This window comes from Polypterus senegalus, chromosome 7 (assembly GCF_016835505.1).
Source record: "Polypterus senegalus isolate Bchr_013 chromosome 7, ASM1683550v1, whole genome shotgun sequence".
Taxonomy (NCBI): Eukaryota; Metazoa; Chordata; class Cladistia; order Polypteriformes; family Polypteridae; genus Polypterus; species Polypterus senegalus.
The window spans coordinates 33,852,260-33,874,436 of NC_053160.1; the positions used below are offsets into that span (position 1 = coordinate 33,852,260).

At 37.2% G+C, this 22,177-nt stretch overlaps 1 protein-coding gene across 5 annotated transcripts in view; it reads right to left on the reverse strand.

Annotated features, from left to right (window-relative positions):
- Positions 1-1,179: 1,179 nt before the first annotated feature.
- fcho2 (FCH and mu domain containing endocytic adaptor 2) overlaps positions 1,180-22,177 on the reverse strand; it is a 167,256-nt gene continuing 146,258 nt past the window's right edge. For all 5 annotated transcript variants that reach the window (XM_039758460.1, XM_039758462.1, XM_039758461.1 and 2 more), the window contains 7 exons: positions 19,977-20,088; positions 19,552-19,707; positions 19,051-19,183; positions 16,385-16,584; positions 10,463-10,527; positions 5,054-5,218; positions 1,180-4,215 (listed from right to left, as the gene is read on the reverse strand). In XM_039758460.1, the coding sequence (XP_039614394.1) occupies positions 4,193-4,215; positions 5,054-5,218; positions 10,463-10,527; positions 16,385-16,584; positions 19,051-19,183; positions 19,552-19,707; positions 19,977-20,088 (854 nt within the window). In that variant the 3' untranslated portion in view covers positions 1,180-4,192. The remainder of the gene's footprint in view (positions 4,216-5,053; positions 5,219-10,462; positions 10,528-16,384; positions 16,585-19,050; positions 19,184-19,551; positions 19,708-19,976; positions 20,089-22,177) is intronic.

Sequence of the window (22,177 nt, forward strand, 5' to 3'; positions counted from 1 at the left end):
AACCCTGGAAGGAGAGGCTTTTTATCACAAGACCCACTTGAATATTCAGCATGTTTAACAAATATATTTTTTTTCCCAGCTGGCGAAATGATCCCAAAACCTTTTATACTATGGAGCTTTAGTACAATTATTTTGCATACAGTATATACAGTATACCTTTGAGTAATACCATCTGTGCAATATTCTACTCACATAATTGATACATTGTGGCATTGTGACCAAGCTGCACTCGAGTAACTGAATACACCTTTTGATATCTTGTGTTTGGGGTAGGGTGTGCAGTTGGGTGCTGGTTGATCTGGGTGGGTGATGTCCATTGTAGACATTAATTACAGATTGCTAGTGGCTACTCTGTACTGATGATGTAAAATATTTGTGCAATGATGAGGCTGAAAATGAGTGAATACATATGAAAAGCATATCCTCACTAAATGAAGGATAAATAGTAATGTGTAATTAGAAATAAGATAATATAAAGAAATGCAAGCTATTTGGAGATCTCAAGTAAAGGTCTTTAATAAAGAGAAAGGGCCATCTTGTGCACAATATGCAAGCATTTTCATTAGTTGGAATGGTGATGTATGGCATACATTGAACGTTTTGCGAAAGGATTACTGAAGCCGGAAGCCATCCTACCCACAAAGGGTATAAGTGAGAAACCAGTCCTGGAGAGGGTATCAGTCAATGGCAGGGCACTCTCATGTACCCAAAAGAGGGCAAAGTTAGATTCCAACATCAACCTGCAAATCTTTAATATTGAAGGGAATCCATTCACACTGCACAGAGATGGTAAATATGTGCCAAATTCAAACTTGCATACCACTCTGGCGAGAAACATAATAATGTATGCTTTTTAAATCCCATAACACCCTCCTTGAATTTAACATGTGAGGTCCATAGAACATTTTCATAGGACTTTTATTGTCATTAGAAAGTTTACCTAATAAAGACAAACAAAATTTTATATGGATTTTATATTTTTATTACATTATATATATATATATATATATATATATATATATATATATATATATATATATATATATATATATATATATATATATATATATATATAATGAATGAAAACATACATACAGACATACATATATAGCATGTATATATTATACATTTATTACAGGCACAATGAATTATAAAGTGAAGACAGGTGACAAGATTCAGAAAAAAATTTACATTTCAATAAATTGTATTTACAAAATTTTTTGTTTTGCTTTTGGTTAGAAAACAAAGTGTTTACTAAAACATTCACCAAGAAACATCTTACAATGTTAATTTCTAAGTGAAATTTAATGTTTGTGAGGTGCATACAAATAATGTGTAAGAAAGCAAAGACCAGCTTGCTTAATATATTCAGTTCTCTTAGGTATTTATATTTAACTGTGCACAAAAATGGTTGGGTTCCCAGTTGTAAACATATGATCAAATTGATCATTTTACAAGAAAAATATTAAAACATACATTTCCAAAGCCAGTCTGATTTGACTAAATTGGACATATACTGTAAGGTCATTCTGTATCATACAAATGCAGATAACTGATGGGGATCCAATAGTGTTTCCAATTAAACTGACCTTTTTATCATTTATCCTTTTTTTTAACATATTTTTCCTTTTGGCCCTTTTACCATTATTCTATTAGTAACTGTTAGCAAAACAAAGGCCAAACATTTTATTGCTAAATTAGATTTTTAATTTGTCCCTGATGACCATTGCTAACAACTATCAAAGAATATTGCTGTTATATAAATCTAATTCTTGCATTGTGTACTTGATGTAAAACATATGGAGCTAGGTATTCAAATATAAAATTATCAATACAAAATTCTTGTTAACTGTTCTCTGCACAATATTACTGTGACAGGGGAGATAGAAGCCCTTCTAGTCAGACAGTACTGCATTCAGACTATTTGATGTGATATGAAAAAGACAAAAAAAAAAATCTTTTCAGAGGCACTGCCTCAAACAGTCTTTCACATGTATTTGTATTTTCTTAACAAAAATTTTATATATATATATATATATATATATATATATATATATATATATATATATATAAATAAATGACTATTTTCTAGCATTTACGTTAATGCCTACCTTGAATTAATACAACATGCATTATCCTACTCCAGCCTTCCTTACATTATAATATTGTTGGTCAACGAGAATGCAATGCAACGGCAACAACATTACATAGTGGCTTATTCGCCCAAAAATATTTCCCATGCAGTCTGCTTTAAAAAACAGGACGGGCAAACTTGTAACAATATTTGCAACTAACATTTAAAAATCCATTTTTACACATGGCAGTGCTAATGTATTGTTTAAAAATTAGAAAATTAGTCTTTTACAAATTTCTCTTCCAAAGGTATACTGACTATATATGTGTAATTAATCAACCTATACCCCTAATCCCCCCACCAATAAAAGATGCTTACATCCATTGCTCCCTTTAAAATGCTTTGGAAGATAAAACAATTTATTATTATTATTGTTTTATTTTCCCCATTCAAAGATCTGAAATTTTGGTGTTTACGGACCCCTTAAAGGGAAAGTGTTGCAGTATATTAATTTACAAAGAAATTTAATAAAATCAAAGTCAATTCTTGGACTTTCTTTGTTAGAAACTACCAGTATATAAACTGTAAATGATGTGTATGCTCCTCTTTGTTATGTGTATTGCATATGATGAAATGCAGTTTGCACACAGAAAACTGCAAGTAGCATAGATTATGTGCTTGAGTTAATACTTGTTTTAATCTAGCTTGGTCTCTCATTTAAATACCCACTCATGTGAGTATAGTTAATAAAAGTGCATTTTAGATTTCAAGATAGCCCTCAGATCTAAACGTGTAGGACCGTCACCACTTATACATTTCCTACAGCAACAAAAATAATTACAGTGACAGGAAGGACTACTGAAATAAAAGAAGGAAAATGTGCACAATGAATGCATATAAAGAAAACCAGAACAGTTCTGACGTTAACTATACTGTAACCTTCCAAAATGCTGACCAGAAGTAGAAAAAATTAACAGTCTTTGCACAAATCATTTACTAAAAGTTACATTTCAGTGGCACTTGATATGGTGCACTACACACTGCTGACTACTAGACAACTATTAATAGAAATGTCTCTTGTAGTGGAAACCTGAAGGATAGAATACATGTTTAAAACCTGATGCTGACAATGAAGAGCACACCAACATAGTTGATATAATCCTTGATGTGGCATTCCTTATTTCCCTTCAAAATCCAGTTTTTCACCATGACAGGTACAGTATGTTTTATCAAAACTGAATCAAGGTTTAAAGCTAAAGAAATTGTAAAATCTATAAAGTACTAAAAAAAATCAAGTTAGGCACATTTTAGACACAGATAAAGAGACATAAAAATGTATTAAAAAAAAAAACACAGAGGCACCAATTTGACAATCTAGTCAAGAAAAAAATAACTGACCAAGACTTCTCTAAATATGAACTTTCAAATGCCACATCTTATGTCACAGACATTGCACTTTAAACAATTACATCTGAAATTTTACTGGTATCAGAGATGCCAAACATATTCCAAAGATGTTGCATTTGCCAAACTCGTATAATTGCACAATAAAGAATGACATGGCATGACAATGACATGGGAAGAACAAAACATTTCATTCTATTCAAATATTTACAAACACGCTTGCAATTATCTCCTTGTTAAATTTAGTAAAATTGTCTTTTGCAAAGTTATACAAATTAAGAAGTTTACATATTTTATTACATTGTAGCAAAGATGGTTAGTGCCAGTTTTCTTTAATAGCAGAACATAATATAATTACAATACATATTAATATCTATACAGATTTGACTACATAGTACAGGTCTGACTTTATAAAAGTCTAAGTTAAAAAAATACAAATACAATTTTGAATTTTTAGAAATCTCCTGAAAGCCATTTTAAAAAGTGTTCAAAATCACTTCAGTGCTAATTTCATGTGGTAAAAATATTTTTTCTTCCAGAAAATGGTGAATTTACATTAATGTAAATTTCCTTTAGCAAATGTTTTTGAAATAATGTTATTGCATAAAAATTGACAGATTTTAGAAACTATTTTCCCAATCATAACCATAAACAAATCAAAGTTACAGGTGCTACAGTGACTTGTGCTTTTCAGAATCCATGCTTTCAGTTACATCAAGAGTCAGCCATATACCGCCCTAAAAATAAGTACAAAGAAAATTAATGTTCATTATAGCTAAGCAGGCAGACCGAAATGTAAAATAATGATTCTGTATATTATTATACGCTTAAATGTCATAATTACATCCTTTTTCCATTCTCTTGAGCTACCCAATATAGGTTACAACCCCACTAAGGCGTTTTTAAACAAGAACCATTTCCATTCATACTAAAATGAGCAAAACAGCATATGATCTAAATGTTCTCCTACATGAGCACACCTTTGAAAAAAAATCTTAAATGGACGATAATGCTGCCAGCTACAGAATTTATCTGTAAAACTGTAGTGACTGATAATCATTAGCCTTTCGCGTATCTATGCAGCATTAAAATTGTACTGAACTTAGATGGATACAGGTAAGTAACACAAGTGCTATGGAAAGCAGCACCTCAATGTCTGTTATGTAGGGATAAGGTTTTATTCCATGAAGGATGACTTAGGAATTAGGGATACGAGTAGAGCAGAACTTGTCAGGCAGAGTGTCACATTTCACCATCAGTGGTGTACCAGTAATGACCAACTGCAAAGAGACCTAAAGGACATACAAACTATTGTATGGAACAGGAAAGTCTTACTTATTTGCTTGATAGTGCTACAGTGCTCACCAAGGGATTTTAATGGACTGGAAAAAAAAGACAAGACCTACTAGGGACTTTATGCTTGCAATGTCCTGAGATGAAAGAGGGCATGTGGGTTATAATAGGACTGTTCAAAATTAATGTTTTTCAAAAAAGCTGCATCTTGTTTCATGTATTAAAGTTAACATTTGATGATTTTTCTGCAAAGATCAGTATAATTTGTACAATTATTCTTACCTGTTGCAAATCGTTTCTTAGTTAAGGAAAGTCTGTAGCCAGTACCTACAAGTTCTATATCCAGCCCAGACAGTGTACTCCCTTCACTTAAAAATTGCACTGCAAGAGTTGATGGGTTAGAAGGTCCCTCAGTAATGTCAAATTTTGCCCTGAGGCTTCCTGAACCTAAAAGAAACAGAGGGTAAAAAATCAAAATAACATGAATAAATACAACAAATATAGACATATATCACAAATGCTAATGATCTAACTTATCCAAATGTGTGTTCCCTAAAAACATAAGGTGCACTGAACACTAAGGTTTGGCACTATAAATATTAAAAGATGGTAGTAACTAATGTCACAGTCATCACCAATTGACATTGTTGATTATAGGTAAAGTTAATTTGCAATGGTAAGAGAGCACATTTAACTCAAATAAACACAAACAAGTAAGTTAAAAAGTGTAAGACAAGGAAAATTCATTTCAGGTTAATACAAGAGTTATTTTATTGACAGCCAGTCTAGAAATACTGAGATTCCTACTACTCTAACTGTTCTATGACAACTGAAACTTTAAAAACTTCAGAAAAAAGAAAGCATAATTGAAATATATCACATCAAAACCATGTGCATACACTAAAGGCTATAGTCAAGTACTCCTGCCACACATTGTGTGTGTGTGTGTGTAAGTGTAACATACGCATATACGTACATATTCAGTCTTGTGAGTCAGGCTGGACTCACTGGAGAAGCGGGGGAACATAGGTCTCTCAGGAAGCTGCTTACTATCCTGGACAATAACTCTCACCCCCGAAAGAGGTCTGGGCCAAAAAGAGGAGCACATTCATTAATAAATTTTGACAACTACATTGCTCAAAAGAGCACTATGTGAGGCTGTCTGTACCCTCAGCCATTAGGCTCTATAATGAGTCACCCCATTACCAAGGTAGTATTGTTTCCTGTATCCCAAATGATACTTTATAATCACTTTGACAACATATGTACAGATAATTCTTGTTACATGTGTATTTATCTCATGTTAACATATGCAAGGTTATGACAATATTGTTATATGTATATTTGCACCTTTTTCTGTCTGTTGCTGTAACCCTGCCATTTCCTTGGGGATTGCTAAAGTATATGGTCCCAAAGGAAAGTGCCCCTATAGAAAATGTAACTTGCTGAATGAAACCGTTTTTTTCTTTTATGCATATATTGACTGCCTTGGTTTGGGGGTCAAACAATACATAGAACCTTTCTTTAGGCAAATGAATGCAGAATAATATATTGATGATATGCTTACAGTGCCTTTGCAGCGGTAACTCCAGAAACTTTGTTTTACTAAAAACATCAACTAATTCTGAATACCACGTTGCTGCATTCAGTACTGAATAACATGAGGAATGCCTTTTTAATATTTTAGAGGCAATACCAAATGAAATTTTCACTCTGTGGCCACATTTCTTTCTGTTCTTAGTTTGTCTTGGTGGTTGATAAAATGATAAGGAAAGAAATTTCTTCTTTATGAGAAATACATGGAATTACTAGTAAAGGAGCGGGGTTGCAATGTGCTCAATGAGCCAACAACCAACAGGACAACCATCATTCCCATTCAGGTTTTGATTTTGTATTTGGGCAATATTTTATACAAGAGATGAAAAAGAAAATACTTAAATGTGTATGCACTACCAAAATCAACAACTGCCTAGGTATGAATGAGACTGACAATTGTGAGTAGAACTTAAAATCTGGTTGGATGGAACCTTGGTGTTGAAAACAGCCAGTACATTTTAAGAAACTTTGTATTACTATGCGTTGAATAGATTCCCTGGAGCTTGGGACTTTTTCTGACTAAATGACTTGAATCATCAGAATAAAAACACAAACCCTCCTATATTCTACACCACCTTACAATTACCTTCCTAACTCCATAGGAGCTTCAGTGTGTTTATTTTCAGGAAGCAATTTTTAATGGACAAGCCTATTAGCTCTTTATACTTTTTTTTTCTGTTATTAGGGTTCAAAGCAAAAAAAAAAAACTTCCTAATTATGTCATTTTGACTGTTCCCCATTTATCCTATTTTAACTTTCCAGATTCTGTTTTTCTAAATGCAGAAAATGGTATTGTCTCATCACAGCCTATAGTGCATCCGGAAAGTATTCACAGTGCATCACTTTTTCCACATTTTGTTATGTTACAGCCTTATTCCAAAATGGATTAAATTTATTTTTTTCCTCAGAATTCTACACACAACACCCCATAATGACAACATGAAAAAAGTTTACTTGAGGTTTTTGCAAATTTATTAAAAATAAAAAAAACTGAGAAATCACATGAACATAAGTATTCACAGCCTTTGCTCAATACTTTGTCGATGCACCTTTGCCAGCAATTACAGCCTCAAGTGTTTTTGAATATGATGCCACAAGCTTGGCACACCTATCCTTGGCCAGTTTCACCCATTCCTCTTTCCAGCACCTCTCAAGCTCCATCAGGTTGGATGGGAAGCGTTGGTGCACAGCCATTTTAAGATCTCTCCAGAGATGTTCAATTGGATTCAAGTCTGGGCTCTGGCTGGGCCACTCAAGGACATTCACAGACCTGTCCTGAAGCCACTCCTTTGATATCTTGGCTTTGTGCTTAGGGTCGTTGTCCTGCTAAGAGATGAACCGTCGCCCCAGTCTGAGGTCAAGAGCGCTCTGGAACAGGTTTTCATCCAGGATGTCTCTGTACATTGCTGCAGTCATCTTTCCCTTTATCCTGATTAGTCTCCCAGTTCTTGCCGCTGATAAACATCTCCACAGCATGATGCTGCAAACACCATGCTTCATTGTAGGGATGGTATTGGCATGGTGATGAGCGGTGCCTGGTTTCCTCCAAACGTGACACCTGGCATTCACACCAAAGAGTTCAATCTTTGTCTCATCAGGCTAGAGAATTTTGTTTCTCATGGTCTGAGAGTCCTTTAGGTGCCTTTTGGCAAACTCCAGGCGGGCTGCCATGTGCCTTTTACTAAGGTGTGACTTCCGTCTGGTCACTCTACCATACAGGCCTGATTGGTGGATTTCTGCAGAGATGGTTGTCCTTCTGGAAGGTTCTCCTCTCTCCAAAGAGGACCTCTGGAGCTCTGACAGAGTGACCATCGAGTTCTTCGTCACCTTCCTGACTAAGGCCCTTCTACATCGATCGCTCAGTTTAGATGGCCGGCCAGCTCTAGGAAGAGTCCTGGTGGTTTCGAACTTCTTCCACTTACGGATGATGGAGGCCACTGTGCTCATTGGGACCTTCAAAGCAGCAGAAATCTTTCTGTAACCTTCCCCAGATTTGTGCCTCGAGACAATCCTGTCTCGGAGGTCTACAGAGTATCCTTTGACTTCATGCTTGGTTTGTGCTCTGACATGAACTGTCAACTGTGGGACCTTCTATAGACAGGTGTGTGCCTTTCCAAATCATGTCCAATCAACTGACTTTACCTCAGGTGGACTCCAGTTAAGCTGCAGAAACATCTCAAGGATGATCAGGGGAAACAGGATGCACCTGAGCTCAATTTTGAGCTTCATGGCAAAGGCTGCAAATACTTCTGTACATGTGCTTTCTCAATTTTTTTATTTTAATAAATTTGCAAAAATCTCAAGTAAACTTTTTTCACGTTGTCATTATGGGGTGTTATATGTAGAATTCTGAGGAAAAAACTAATTTAATCCATTTTGGAATAAGGCTGTAACATAACAAAATGTGTAAAAAGTGATGCGCTGTGAATACTTTCCGGATGCACTGTAAGTCTGCTATTAGAGTCTTAAAAGTTACTGTGTCATCCTTCACTGATCATTTACCCTGTTGTATGTATAATAATGCCATGGTGGGTAACAGTTTTCTTTCAAGATCTTTGAATACTAAAGGAAATTCCCATAAGAAGTATTCCTTGTTGCTACAACATTTACCAATAAGGATGCAAATAGTAAAAGTGATATTGTATTTTTCCCTATCAGGACTACTGGGTAAGAGATCAAATATTAGTCTGCACGGATTTAAAAATCCTCATCTGCCATTGAAATCCTCTTACTAACATTTTGGGTGGTCAATCCATAATTCACGCAAGCACAGTTACTGGCATATGTGTAGCTTTTTCCACTAAATATTGCTGCAAGTTCCAAGTTCCTCAATCAATTTCTGCATGGTAGTGGATAACTCAGAAACCTGATCTTGTGGGGATGTAAAGTCACAATTTTTGAGAAAGCATACATACTCCCGAGTTGCTTATTTTTAATGATACCAACTTTTTTTGCGTTTGAGTAGGGCAGGGAAATGTATCCTTTTAGACAGTTTAATAATTAAAGTGCAAAGATATACAAGTTTCTTTTAAGGGCTAGTAAGTCATTGCAAAGGTTTTCCAAAACTGTAGTCAAAACCAAAAAAAAAAAAAAAAATTTCAAAACAAAAACTGTATTTTTTTAAAAAATGATATGCATTGTATTAAAATAAATCAAAAGGCTGATTAATACCGCCTACTTTTCTTTTGGTAAACGCTCTTTGGCTTAAGTAAAAAATGTATGTATAGTAAATGGGATTAAGATAGCTATAAGTAAGGAAGCACTCGCTTGACCTTTGCACTGTGCATTGGACAGTATAACTGAAGCAATGAGCTGAAATTGCAGTCCAGGGTAGTAAAAGTTACTAATTTATTTGTATGTTTTATGTATATTTAGTAGTATAGTACTTGTGAAAATAATAAAATACTGTAGATGTTGTTGTCGTGGGAATTATAATAAAAATTAATAAAATTACAATTATGTTACAATTATGTTACCCAAGTGCATAGTACTGGATGTGACAGAGACACAGTAGTACTGGTCAAAGATATCTGACCAAAGCTTGGGAAACCAAATTATGAGAGAAAATCCCATTCGGTGGGCTATATGTTATATGTGATAGTGTTATATGTTATATGTATATATAGTGTTATATTAAAATCTTAGGGTCATCAAAACAAAAATACAGGTACACTATATAAGACTTAATAAAAATCTGGAGGTGAAATTATGTGGGCATGCAAAATACCTTCCTTGGTAGGTGATGAATGTATTATGAAATTTATTGTTAGAGACCATAAAAGTAAGCATTGATAGACATGAGGAAGGTAGATGTTAAGTGTCTACAGGGCATTTGGTATATGAATGTTTAGTGTAATGTTGATGTATTTAAAATACTTTTATACAAAACAGGCATTTTTATTTCATGACCAAATAAAGCTACAGGTAAATTCCTACTCTTTACAGAAAGACATGTAACTATCACAATGAACATAACTTTTTCTTTTGTACAATATTAATAAAAACATTATTAATCTGTTACCTGAAATCTATGGTTACAGTAATTCAATTTTACCTAAATCAGTTACACCATTTACTTTTAGATGTCTAGCATACCTCCATTATCGGATTTCTCTGAGATATCTGATAACTTCCATAAAGCTTTCTTCTGGTCTGCGTTCCTACAATAAATTATAAATAACACAAATGTATTTAAAATTCCTAAAAGTAAACTGAAACTCGTATGAAATAGGGTATAACAGAAATGCCTTCTCTTGTAATAAGCAAGCTAATTCAGCAGTTAAAATATATAGTTTATTTGCTGTCGTTATAACTGATAATAAATGTATATGTGTATTAGGAATAAACATTTTTAACACAAAATAAATAATTTATTTTACTTTTCAAGAATAACTGTGAAAAGGCTATACAAATGATGTCAATAATTACAACTAGATGCTTTAAAGTTAAGTATCAAAAGACCTAATGAACCTGGGGCACATAATATATTCTCTATCAGTGTTTCTCAACTTCAGTCCTGGGCAGTCCCTGTAGTGAAAGGTTTTTGTTCTTAATAGTTTTAGGACTAGTGCATCATTGTTGTTTTTTTCTTTCTTTTTTTTTTTAAAGTATCTTTTTTTTAATCAGTACACATTTTGTCTACTTTTATTCTGTATTAAGAGAGGTGCGAAAGTGTATCATATCTATAAGATTTTGAATGATTTGTACTTTCTGCAATACTTTTAAAAATTTTATATTATTCTTTCTAATTTTTTTCTTTTTAATTTGCTTTTCTTCTTCTCAGATATGCTCTTGTAATTGTCTCCATATTGGGACAGATAACAAAAAGAATAGAGAAGAAACAGGTCCAAAAACACTACACACTAAAAGGCAGAAGCTGCATCAGTGCCATTTGCACTTGTGTACTCGTTATGAAACAAATGCTTAAAATATTAAGAACATGAAAGATATTTTTAAAAGAAAAATAAGGAAGTCAAAGTGATTCCCATGCAAAATGTACTTGCTTGCAAGATTTCTACACAAATATAACAGTTTATAGTTTTGGACTGGGAAATAATGGATGCGTAATTAAGGTTGTAGTCCAATTAAAATGTAAAGTTGGCACAAAGAAAATCGAGAAGGGTGTCTCTGCAGAACACTGACCCGAGTGGGCGGATTTCAAGTACTGGAAGTGTATTACAGTGGGCGGTTTCAAAGCGTTGTTCTGATTGGCTAAAACAAACACTGGGTGGATTTCAAGAGGAGTAGCCGGGTTCCACTGGAGTTTCTGATTGGCTAAAATGACAACTGGGAGGATTTCAAGTTAAGTATCTGATTGGCTGTGTGACGGGACTTCTTATCATACCGGAAAAAGAACCTTAGTCTGGATGCGTGCAGCACAGCATGCAGAAACAATGGCGGCAGATTGGATGCAGTGCATGACCCGTGCATAATATTTAAAATATAACATCCTACAACAGATTTTGAATGATTTTACAATGCAACAAAAATATTAAACTTACCGGTTACTGTGAATAAGATGGAAATTCAAAATTAGTTTTTGTTTTAATACAAATTAAAAGTATAGATTGAAAAGTATAAAAATGTTTAAGTATAACTATGAACAAGATAGAAAAAAAATTACACACATGAATCTATACACTCAATGATCACTTAATTAGGTGCACCTTGCTAGTAGCGGCTTGGACCCCCTTTTACTGTATACAGTGACACTGCAAGTCCCTATCTCAGTTGAATTAAACATTGAAATCACACAGCACAAGACTTGGCATGAAAAACAACGTATAAACCACAACCAAGGCAGGTAAAAGTTAGTAAAATTGACAATCAATCATGTAAAAGATAAAAATATAAAGTGCGTAAAAGTGTAAGGTGTAATGAGTGCCAGATTACAGCAGCCAGTACATGTATTATGAACAAGATTTATGAGTATGGATATTAAAGACGTTCAAAGTTATTATTGAACGACTGGAATTCTTTTTGAAATAAGCTGTTTGGCAGTCTTTTAGTGCGTATTTTGATTGACGTCACGTTTCCCTGAGGGCACAGGTTCGAAGTGTTGATGACCGGGATGAGACGTGTCCTTGATGATGTTCTTTGCTCTGCTATGGCACCAGGTGTTGGCAATGTCCTCGAGTGAGGGAGCCATTTGTTTTAAAAGCTGGTGTTAGGTTTGTGGAATATTTACACATAAATAATCGTATTCTTCATCAGAGGTATATTGAGGTTTATTGAACCGTACACGGGTCACCGGGGCCCCCCTCTGGAGCCAGGCCTGGAGGTGGGGCTCGATGGTGAGCGCCTGGTGGCCGGGCCTGCACCCTTGGGGCTCGGCCGGGAACAGCCCGAAGAGGTAACGTGGGTCCTCCTCCCCATGGGCTCACCACCTATGGGAGGGGCCAAGGAGGTTGGGTGCAGTGTGAGTTGGGTGGTGGCCGAAGGTGGGGACCTTGGCGGTCTGATCCTCGGCTACAGAAACTGGCTCTTGGGACGTGGAATGTTACCTCTCTGAAGGGAAAGGAGCCTGAGCTAGTGCGCGAGGTCGAGAGGTTCCGGCTAGATATAGTCGGACTCACCTCGACGCACAGCTTAGACTCTGGAACCAATCTCCTTATTGCCCCCTGACTCGCAGCCTGTGCATTGGGGTTTACCCGGTGGACGAGAGGGTGGCCTCCCTCGCCGGGTGGGGAAGGGTCCTGACTGTTGTTTGTGCGTATCGCCCGAACAGCAGTTTGGAGTATCCACCCTTTTTGGAGTCTCTGGAGGGGTTGCTAAAGGGCATACCTTCTGGGGATTCCCTCGTTTTGCTGGGAGACTTCAATGCTCACGTGGGCAATGACAGTGAGACCTGGAAGGGCGTGATTGGGAGGAATGGTCCCCCCGATCTGAACCCGAGCGGTGTTTTGTTATTGGACTTCTGTGCTCGTCATGGATTGTCCATAACGAACACCATGTTCAAGCATAAGGGTGTTCATATGTGCACTTGGCACCAGGACACCCTAGGCCTCAGGTCGATGATCGATTTTGTGGTCGTGTCGTCGGACTTGCGGGCATATGTCTTGGACACTCGGGTGAAGAGAGGGGCGGAGCTGTCAACTGATCACCACCTGGTGGTGAGTTGGTTTCGATGGTGGGGGAAGATGCCGGTCAGACCTGGTAGGCCCAAACGTGTTGTGAGGGTCTGCTGGGAGCGGCTGGCAGAGTCCCCTGTCAGAAGTAGCTTCAACTCCCACCTCCGGCAGAACTTCAACCACGTCCCGAGGGAGGTGGGGGACATTGAGTCCAAATTGGCCATGTTCCGTGCCTCTATTGTTGAGGCAGCTGACCGGAGCTGTGGCCGCAAGGTGGTCGGTGCCTGTCGTGGCGGCAATCCCTGAACCCGTTGGTGGACACCGGTGGTGAGGGATGCCGTCAAGCTGAAGAAGGAGTCCTATAGGACTTTTTTGTCCTGTGGGTCTCTGGAGGCAGCTGATAGGTACCGGCAGGCCAAGCGGAACGCGGCTTCGGTTGTTGCTGAGGCAAAAACTCTGGCATGGGAGGAGTTTGGGGAGACCATGGAGAACGACTTTCGGACAGCTTCGAGGAGATTCTGGTCCACCGTCTGGCGTCTCAGGAGGGGGAAGCAGTGCCGTGTCAACAATGTATATGGTGGAGATGGTGCGCTGCTGACCTCGACTCGGGACATTGTGGGTCCGTGGGAGGAGTACTTCGAAGACCTCCTCAATCCCACTAACATGCCTTCCAATGAGGAAGCAGAGCCTGGGAACTCTGAGGTGGGCTCTCCCATCTCTGGGACTGAAGTCACCGAGGTGATCAAAAAACTCCTTGGTGGCAGGGCCCCGGGGGTGTATGAGATACGCCCGGAGTTCCTTAAGGCCCTGGATGTTGTAGGACTGTCTTGGTTGACATGTCTCTGCAACATCGCATGGACATCGGGAACAGTGCCTCTGGATTGGCAGACCGGGGTGGTGGTCCCCCTCTTTAAAAAGGGGGACCGGAGGGTGTGTTCCAACTATAGAGGGATCACACTCCTCAGCCTCCCTGGAAAAGTCTATTCGGGGGTTCTGGAGAGGAGGGTCCGTCGGATAGTGAACCTCGGATTCAGGAGGAACAGTGTGGTTTTCGTCCTGGTCGCGGAACAGTGGACCAGCTCTTCACCCTTAGCAGAGTCCTGGAGGGTGCATGGGAGTTTGCCCAACTGGTCTACATGTGTTTTGTGGACTTGGAAAAGGCATTTGACCGTGTAACTCGGGGAATCCTGTGGGGGGTGCTCCGGGAGTAAGGGGGACCAGACCCCCTGATAAGAGCTGTTCGGTCTCTGTACAACCGGTGTCAGAGCTTGGTCCGCATTGCTGGCAGTAAGTCAAGCCCGTTTCCAGTGAGAGTTGGACTCCGCCAGGGCTGCCCTTTGTCACCGATTCTGTTCATAACTTTTATGGACAGAATTTCTAGGCGCAGCCAGGGTGTTGAAGGGGTCGGTTTGGTGGACTCAGGATTGGGTCACTGCTTTTGCAGATGATGTTGTCCTGTTTGCTTCATCAGGCCGTGATCTTCAGCTCTCTCTGGATCGGTTTGCATCGAGTGTGAAGCGGCTGGGATGAGAATCGGCACCTCCAAATCCGAGAGCATGGTCCTCAGCCGGAAAAGGGTGGAGTGCCCTCTCAGGGTTGGGGGAGAGATCCTGCCCCAAGTGGAGGAGTTCAAGTATCTCGGGGTCTTGTTCACGAGTGAGGGAAGAATGGAGCGTGAGATCGACAGGTGGATCGGTGCGGCATCCGCAGTGATGCGGGCTCTGCATCGGTCTGTCGTGGTGAAAAAGGAGCTGAGCCGTAAGGCAAAGCTCTCAATTTACCAGTCGATCTACGCTTCTACCCTCACCTATGGTCATGAGCTATGGGTAGTGACCGAAAGAACGAGATCGCGAATACAAGCGGCTGAAATGAGTTTCCTCCGCAGGGTGTCTGGGCTTTCCCTTAAAGATAGGGTGAGAAGCTCAGTCATCCGGGAGGGGCTCAGAGTAGAGCCGCTGCTCCTCCGCATCGAGAGGAGTCAGATGAGGTGGCTCGGGCATCTGATCAGGATGCCTCCTGGACGCCTCCCTGGTGAGGTGTTCCGGGCACGTCCAACCAGGAGGAGGCCCCGGGGAAGACCCAGGACACGCTGGAGGGACTATGTCTCCCGGCTGGCCTGGGAACACCTTGGGATTCTCCCGGAAGAGCTGGAAGAAGTGGCGGGAGGGAAGTCTGGGCCTCTCTGCTTAAGCTGCTGCCCCGCGACCCGACCTCGGAGAAGCGGAAGAGGATGGATGGATGGAATAATCGTATAAAAGGTAAAGTGCATGAGCATTGCACAGAGACAGAATATTATATAGGAGCTAAATACACATTAATTTGAATATTGTAGCAGATATATATTGGACAAAAGAAATATTAGTATTGTACAGTCATGTTACTGTGCTAAGGGGATGGGGAGCTAGACAGAATGTACATATAACACAGTGACGAGAATAAATGTAATGTGCAGCGTATCTGACATTGACATCCGGAACAATGATTAAAAAAAGTGCTCAGCAGGAGATCGCGTGTGGATGTGTGTGGTTATAAATTGGAATGGTACCGCTTAATGCAGAGTAAAGCAGGCACATTACACATCCCAGCTCATCGCATTTTAAATATTGAAAGTAAGTGGCGGAACCAAGCCTTTACAGTTGTATTTTGCAGGTTGTGTTCCAGTTTTCGTGTTTTTTGTCACAGAAAAAAAGGTTTAACGATGATTGGATGCTTGAAACCAGCCCATACAGCTTGGGGAACGCCCATTACGTTCTCTGATTGGATGCTTTAAACCCGCCCATACTGCTTGGGGAACGCCCATGTTGTTCTGCAGAGACTAGTACTTGAGAAAATCTACAACAACAGGCCACTTCTGAATAAAATCAAAGTTGAATATGTTTATTATATTATCAAATTAATATGTAATTGTAATCAAAAATAATCAACAGTTTTTAAGAAAAGGACTTACCAAATTGCTGCTGGAAGAGATTGCATATTTGATACCCCACCATCAACTGGTACCAGCACTTGGACATTGTTTAGGACTGCAGGAGTCACCATTGACTCTGGATTGTATTTGTAATCAACTCTTACATCAGTAGAACTTTGAGAACACTTCCAGTATGTTGCCAGATTGAGAGGAGTGGACTGGATACCATTGGAAGAAACCTATAAGGCAAAGGTTCAAAGAACATGGTGGGCCTCACAGTACCAAACAATTTTAAAAATGTATTTTTTGAAAGTAAACTGAAAAACACATACATTAATCCAGTCTTTGTAAGGAAACAACATTTGTATTAGATGTTTTTAGTATGCTATGTAGATTTAACATTAGAACATAAAGCTGACTGAAGTGATTTTTGAGCACTAAAGATCCAAGTATGCTTCTTCCCAGGGTAGCCCATACCCAATACAATAAAGAAGCAGCATTGAAAGAAGGGAGATAGAAAACATTGTTTTATAAACCTGATAATATTTACATTTTTTTTAAGTTTTAGACTATGGAAAAATGTAGAATACAGAATGTTAAGATTCTTCCAACTCTGTACTAAATTTAATTTGCAGCAAATATTTTTCATGGTAAAAGAATGACAATTAGAGACTAATACAGTACTCTGTATTGTTTATAGTTGTATAGTCATCTACAGTGCCTTACTGTAAGGTCAAATTTTCTATTTATTTTTTTACACAATTAATTTGGATTTCAGATAATGCTTTATCTCTGTGTATTTCTGTACATATGCTCAATGACTCACCTTTTTATCATTTATTTCATTAACTGCAGAAGCAGAGTCAAAAGACAAACCATCAGCCTACACTAAACAATATTCTTCGTTTTGCAATTCCTTGAAAAAGTATTTACCTTCCAATTTGTTCTCCAAATTTTAAATATGAATTAAATTATGATTTTAAACAGTAATCTAAAAAAATTACTGATTTCAAAACAAACATGTCAAAAACTTTGAATAATTTGAAAATGAAAAAGTGGAAATCATCACATTAAGAGTATTTTTCCTCTTGTCTTATTGCTGTACCATTAAACTTGTTCAGACACAATGTATTATTTAAGCAAGCAACACTACTTGCTGACAGAATCTACCTATGTGAGAAATTAATGAAACATCTCTTTTACATTCACCCTTTAAAGATAAAGCTGCATCCTCCCAGTATAAGGTCAGACAATACGGTAGAGGTGTTTAAAGGTGGTAAATATGCTGAAAATAAAGCACACATCTAGAAAACAGTATAAAAACAGTTTAAAGGCATTCAACAGCCTTTGAAGTTAATGCTATTCATTGCATAAAGTTGACAATATACACAACTACTGCCTCAGCTCCTGGAAAAGCAAGGACACTACTGTTTTTCAGAATTGCAAGATGAGTAGTGACTCTGAAGGATATATAGAAATTAGTGTCTTTAAGTACTGATTATAAGAATACCACACAAAAGGCACTTGTGAGAAAGGAGCAGAACTAAAATGAATAAAACAGATTAATTTTAATGGCAAAGTCAGTGTTCTTACCTTAATGCTAACCAAAAACCAATCACTGTCCATCACTCATTCCCAATCAACTTGACATAGTGCAACAATTTTAAAAGCGGGGAATGGGTTAGTATTATTTTATAACAATGCATGCAATTACTAAGAGTTTTATCCAAACATTTACTGTTAAAACTGTTAGCAATGGTTCAGAATGTAAAGGCTATGTTACACATTTTTGTATTTAAAGGCAGGGCTGGTGCCACCATTAAGGCGAAGTAGGCATCCGCCTAGGGCGCATATCTTAAGGGGTGAGTTGGGTAGAACCCAGCCGCACGTGTTAGCTACTGAACAGTCGGCTGGAGCAGTAATAAGCTTGGCCAAGGGCACAAAATAACCTAGCACCGGCACTGTTTACAGGATTATATTGATGACTGTTTTCATTTTTGGAAAGTTTCTGTAAAGAAGAATGTGTAATTTACAAATATACATTCTAAATCAAATGCATCAAAACCTCAGGCTGTCAGAATGCTTCTTCAAGACACTGTAAATTTGTAAAAAGAATGCAACAGCATCATTTCAGCTATTAAAAAATGCCTTTTTGACCCTCTACTTATGTTTGTGTGAAACTAGGTAGAACCTAGCATAATAAAAAATCATTTTGCAATAATTTATCATATATTCCAAATACATATGCAAAAATGGAAAACAATTTTTTGTACTATTCTGACATATGAAACTTTGATTTAAAATCACAAACACACAAGTAAACAATAAAAACGTGACTTTACTATACTTACTTTTTATCCAAACAGTCAACTGTATATTGCACAATTATGGAAAGCAGTGAGATACAGTGAAATGGAACTATTCAAATAAAAAGACTCAAAGGTTTAAATAAAAAATAATAATAAAAGAGCCAAAAAACTTGCTTTTGAGCCTGTTATGTTATTTGCTCCATTTAATTAATGCATGCAGCATTAGGCATTTTTTTTCCCCAATAAAGTAATTAATTACAATTACTGTGTAAGATTTTAAACATGCTTATACTGTATATATTTGTAAAAATTATAATTAGTTAAAAATGACAATTTTTTGCTATTAATGAATTGTTTTAATCTTGCATTAAAGTTAATAACTATGCAGTATATTACCTGATATTTTAGGATGTCGACGTTATAATAGGATGCAGTGGGATTTTGTTCTGACATTTTTCTGAGGTAGGCAGTAAGGGCTTGCATGTTCATCCAGAAATCCTTGGTGTTTGAGTCACTTTGTGACAGATCACTAATTACAGAAAAAACAAATGTATGACTAAGTGGTTTTATTTTCCAGAAACAACACGAGTGGTTATTGACATATTCTGTTTTCAAAATACTTCCTGTCAATATGAAAAATATGGTTACACAAGAAATCAAAGAAACAAATTTGAAAATGAACACCTCAGCATTATTTACTTCTTTATCATGTACTCATTTCAAAAGTATATGCAGCTCATGTCTTGGCTAAATGATGCCACACTGTACTATACATATACAAGCACCAATGGAAATACAATTTCAGATTCTCTTTCAACACATTTTAATTTATCTACTTAATCTAAAGGGATTAAATGAATAAAGCAGTTTACATATTGATTAATTTAAATAATGTACCTGGAAAGAAGCTGAGGATTTGGAAGAATCTGCTCAATCTTGCTGGTGTTTTTTAATCTAAAACTTAGTACTGCAGGTGATGGATTGTTTGTAAATATTTTTATAACTCCACTTGGGAAGGATAGAGTCATGTCTCCAGTTATCTTTACAATGCATCTAAAAACAAAAAAAAAATAACATTTGGTTTCATTGCTGCATTAAGTGCTAGCAATTATTAGCATTTAGAACATCATATGTGTCAAAGATGTACAACACTTATAATATGTAGGTACACTATATATTCTGGGTTCACCAATACACATATATAATATTAAGGACAGTTATGATGACATAAAGGACTAGAATTAAATGGCTTAATTAGATGCAGTAATGCAGTTTTTCTTAAAAAATAAATAATAGTAAATGAATAGTTTAATGAAACTAACTTAGTGGGATCGGCTCCTTTGAAATAGGCATTAACAGATTCTGTAAAGGCAGCAGCAACTGGTAGAGAGTCCTGAGAACCCAGACTGACAGGACTGGGGCCACGAGATATTCCTGTAAAATAAATATTATTAGTAAAATATGGAACTTAATCTAAGTAAGTTATCAAAAAGTACAAAAAGGCTAAAGTCATATTAATGTAATAAAAAATGAAATACAGGAATAAGAGACAAATGGAAAAATTTATTAAAACAAAAAAAAGTAATACATTGTAGCTGTTTGTGGAGACACATAATCCATGTAATTGAACATACTACATATACTACCAAGCATAATGTAAATATAAAATGTAATATAAAACGCAAGAGAAAATTTGGTTATTTTATTAACATTGTACATTATGGAAAGCTGCTGGAAATACTATTTTGATCATTATTCGAGAGGAACGTAATGAATATTCTGCTGTAACAGAAAATTTATGTGTAAATGCTCTATTTTTAACATCAAAAACATTTCCAGTACAGTTTCTCGCAACATTTCACGTGTCTTCTAGAATAGAATAAGAAAAATATTTGTTAAATATTACCATTTCAGTTGCCTACATCAATAAGCATTTTCAAAGAATTTTTATCATTTTTTAGATAAAATCTTTTGGATGGAAACCTGGCTATTGAAGAGGTTTAAGTGAGTAAGAAACTAACTCAGTATTTCTCATTTTTCTATTTCTGTTTTTAACTGTAGTGTATTGCCATTGGTTATGTAGGGTTGTCTAAGCAATTGACATGACCACGCAAAATATTTCCACTCCCCACTTTGACGATTAGATTCATCAGCAGGCAAATTCTAAACATCCCCCCACCCCACCCCACTCTTTCATTCACTAACAGGGATACTCGGACGATTATCTTAGCTTCACCAGGGTGGATAAAGTGGGTCACAAAGACGCTTAAATATGAAAAAGTGGGTCAAAGATCAATTAAATAGGTGAGAAAAATTAATGTAACTAATCAAAAGACAGGCAGCATGTACAAAAATCATTTTAAATAGTGAGTTACCATAATTACAAAGTAATTTATTTATTGAAAGCAATAGAAAAAATTTTAAAGGAACAAGTTGAATGACAGGGCGGCACGGTGGGAGAGCTGCTGCCTCGCAGTTAGGAGACTCAGGTTCGCTTCCCGGGTCCTCCCAGCGTGGAGTTTGCATGTTCTCCCCGTGTCTGCGTGGGTTTCCTTCGGGTACTCCGGTTTCCTCCCACAGTCCAAATACATGCAGGTTAGGTGCATTGGCGATTCTAAATTGTCCCTAGTGTGTGCTTGGTTTGTAGGTGTGTGTGTGCGCACCCTGTGGTGGGCTGCCGCCCTGCCCGGGGTTTGTTTCCTGCCTTGCACCCTGTTATGGCTGGGATTGGCTCCAGCAGACTCCTGTGACCCTGTAGTTAGGATATAGTGGGTTGGGTAATGGATGGATGGAAACTGAATGACAGAAAAAATATTAATTACTAATGAATTTTGTGTGATTTGTTTCCTCTTTCTGAATGTATTTTAATGCATAAGTTAACATTCTCAGACAAGCGTAATTCAACAGAGAGTCTTGGGGGAGTCAAAGCCTTTTCTAGCAACACCTGCTGCAAGATTGGAAATACCCCTGTATAAGGCAGTAGTAGTCCTTTGCATGGACTACTGTTAATGATATTGAAAGGAATAATTGAATGCATTTTTTGTTTATTTTACCAAAAATGAAAGTTTGTTTTAAACCTATAAATGGTTATAAATACAGAAACTGTAAATTTCAAAAAAGCAACTTGAGACCTCAACTCATTTTATTTACATTTTGTGTTTTAAGAAGAGAATCAAAAGGGTTTGCCAGATGGAAATAACAATCCTGATTTTAAAAGATTAATCAAGTGTAAAAAATATTTACACTCTGGTTTTAAAAAGTACACATTTAAAGCACACGTGAAACCAATATACAGTAGAATATCATGGTAACTTATATGTTTGGTTGGCGAGTTCCTAGATTCAGTCAATAGCACAGGTGTAGAGTATGGTATTGTTTATTGTCTTCTTAATCTGTTCATCAAGTGCAACTATTTTACGATGACTTGATGAGATTTTTTTTGTGACATTTATTCTACAACTAGCAAAATACCCACGCTTCGCAGCGGAGAAGTAGTGTGTTAAAGAATTTAGGAAAAAGAAAA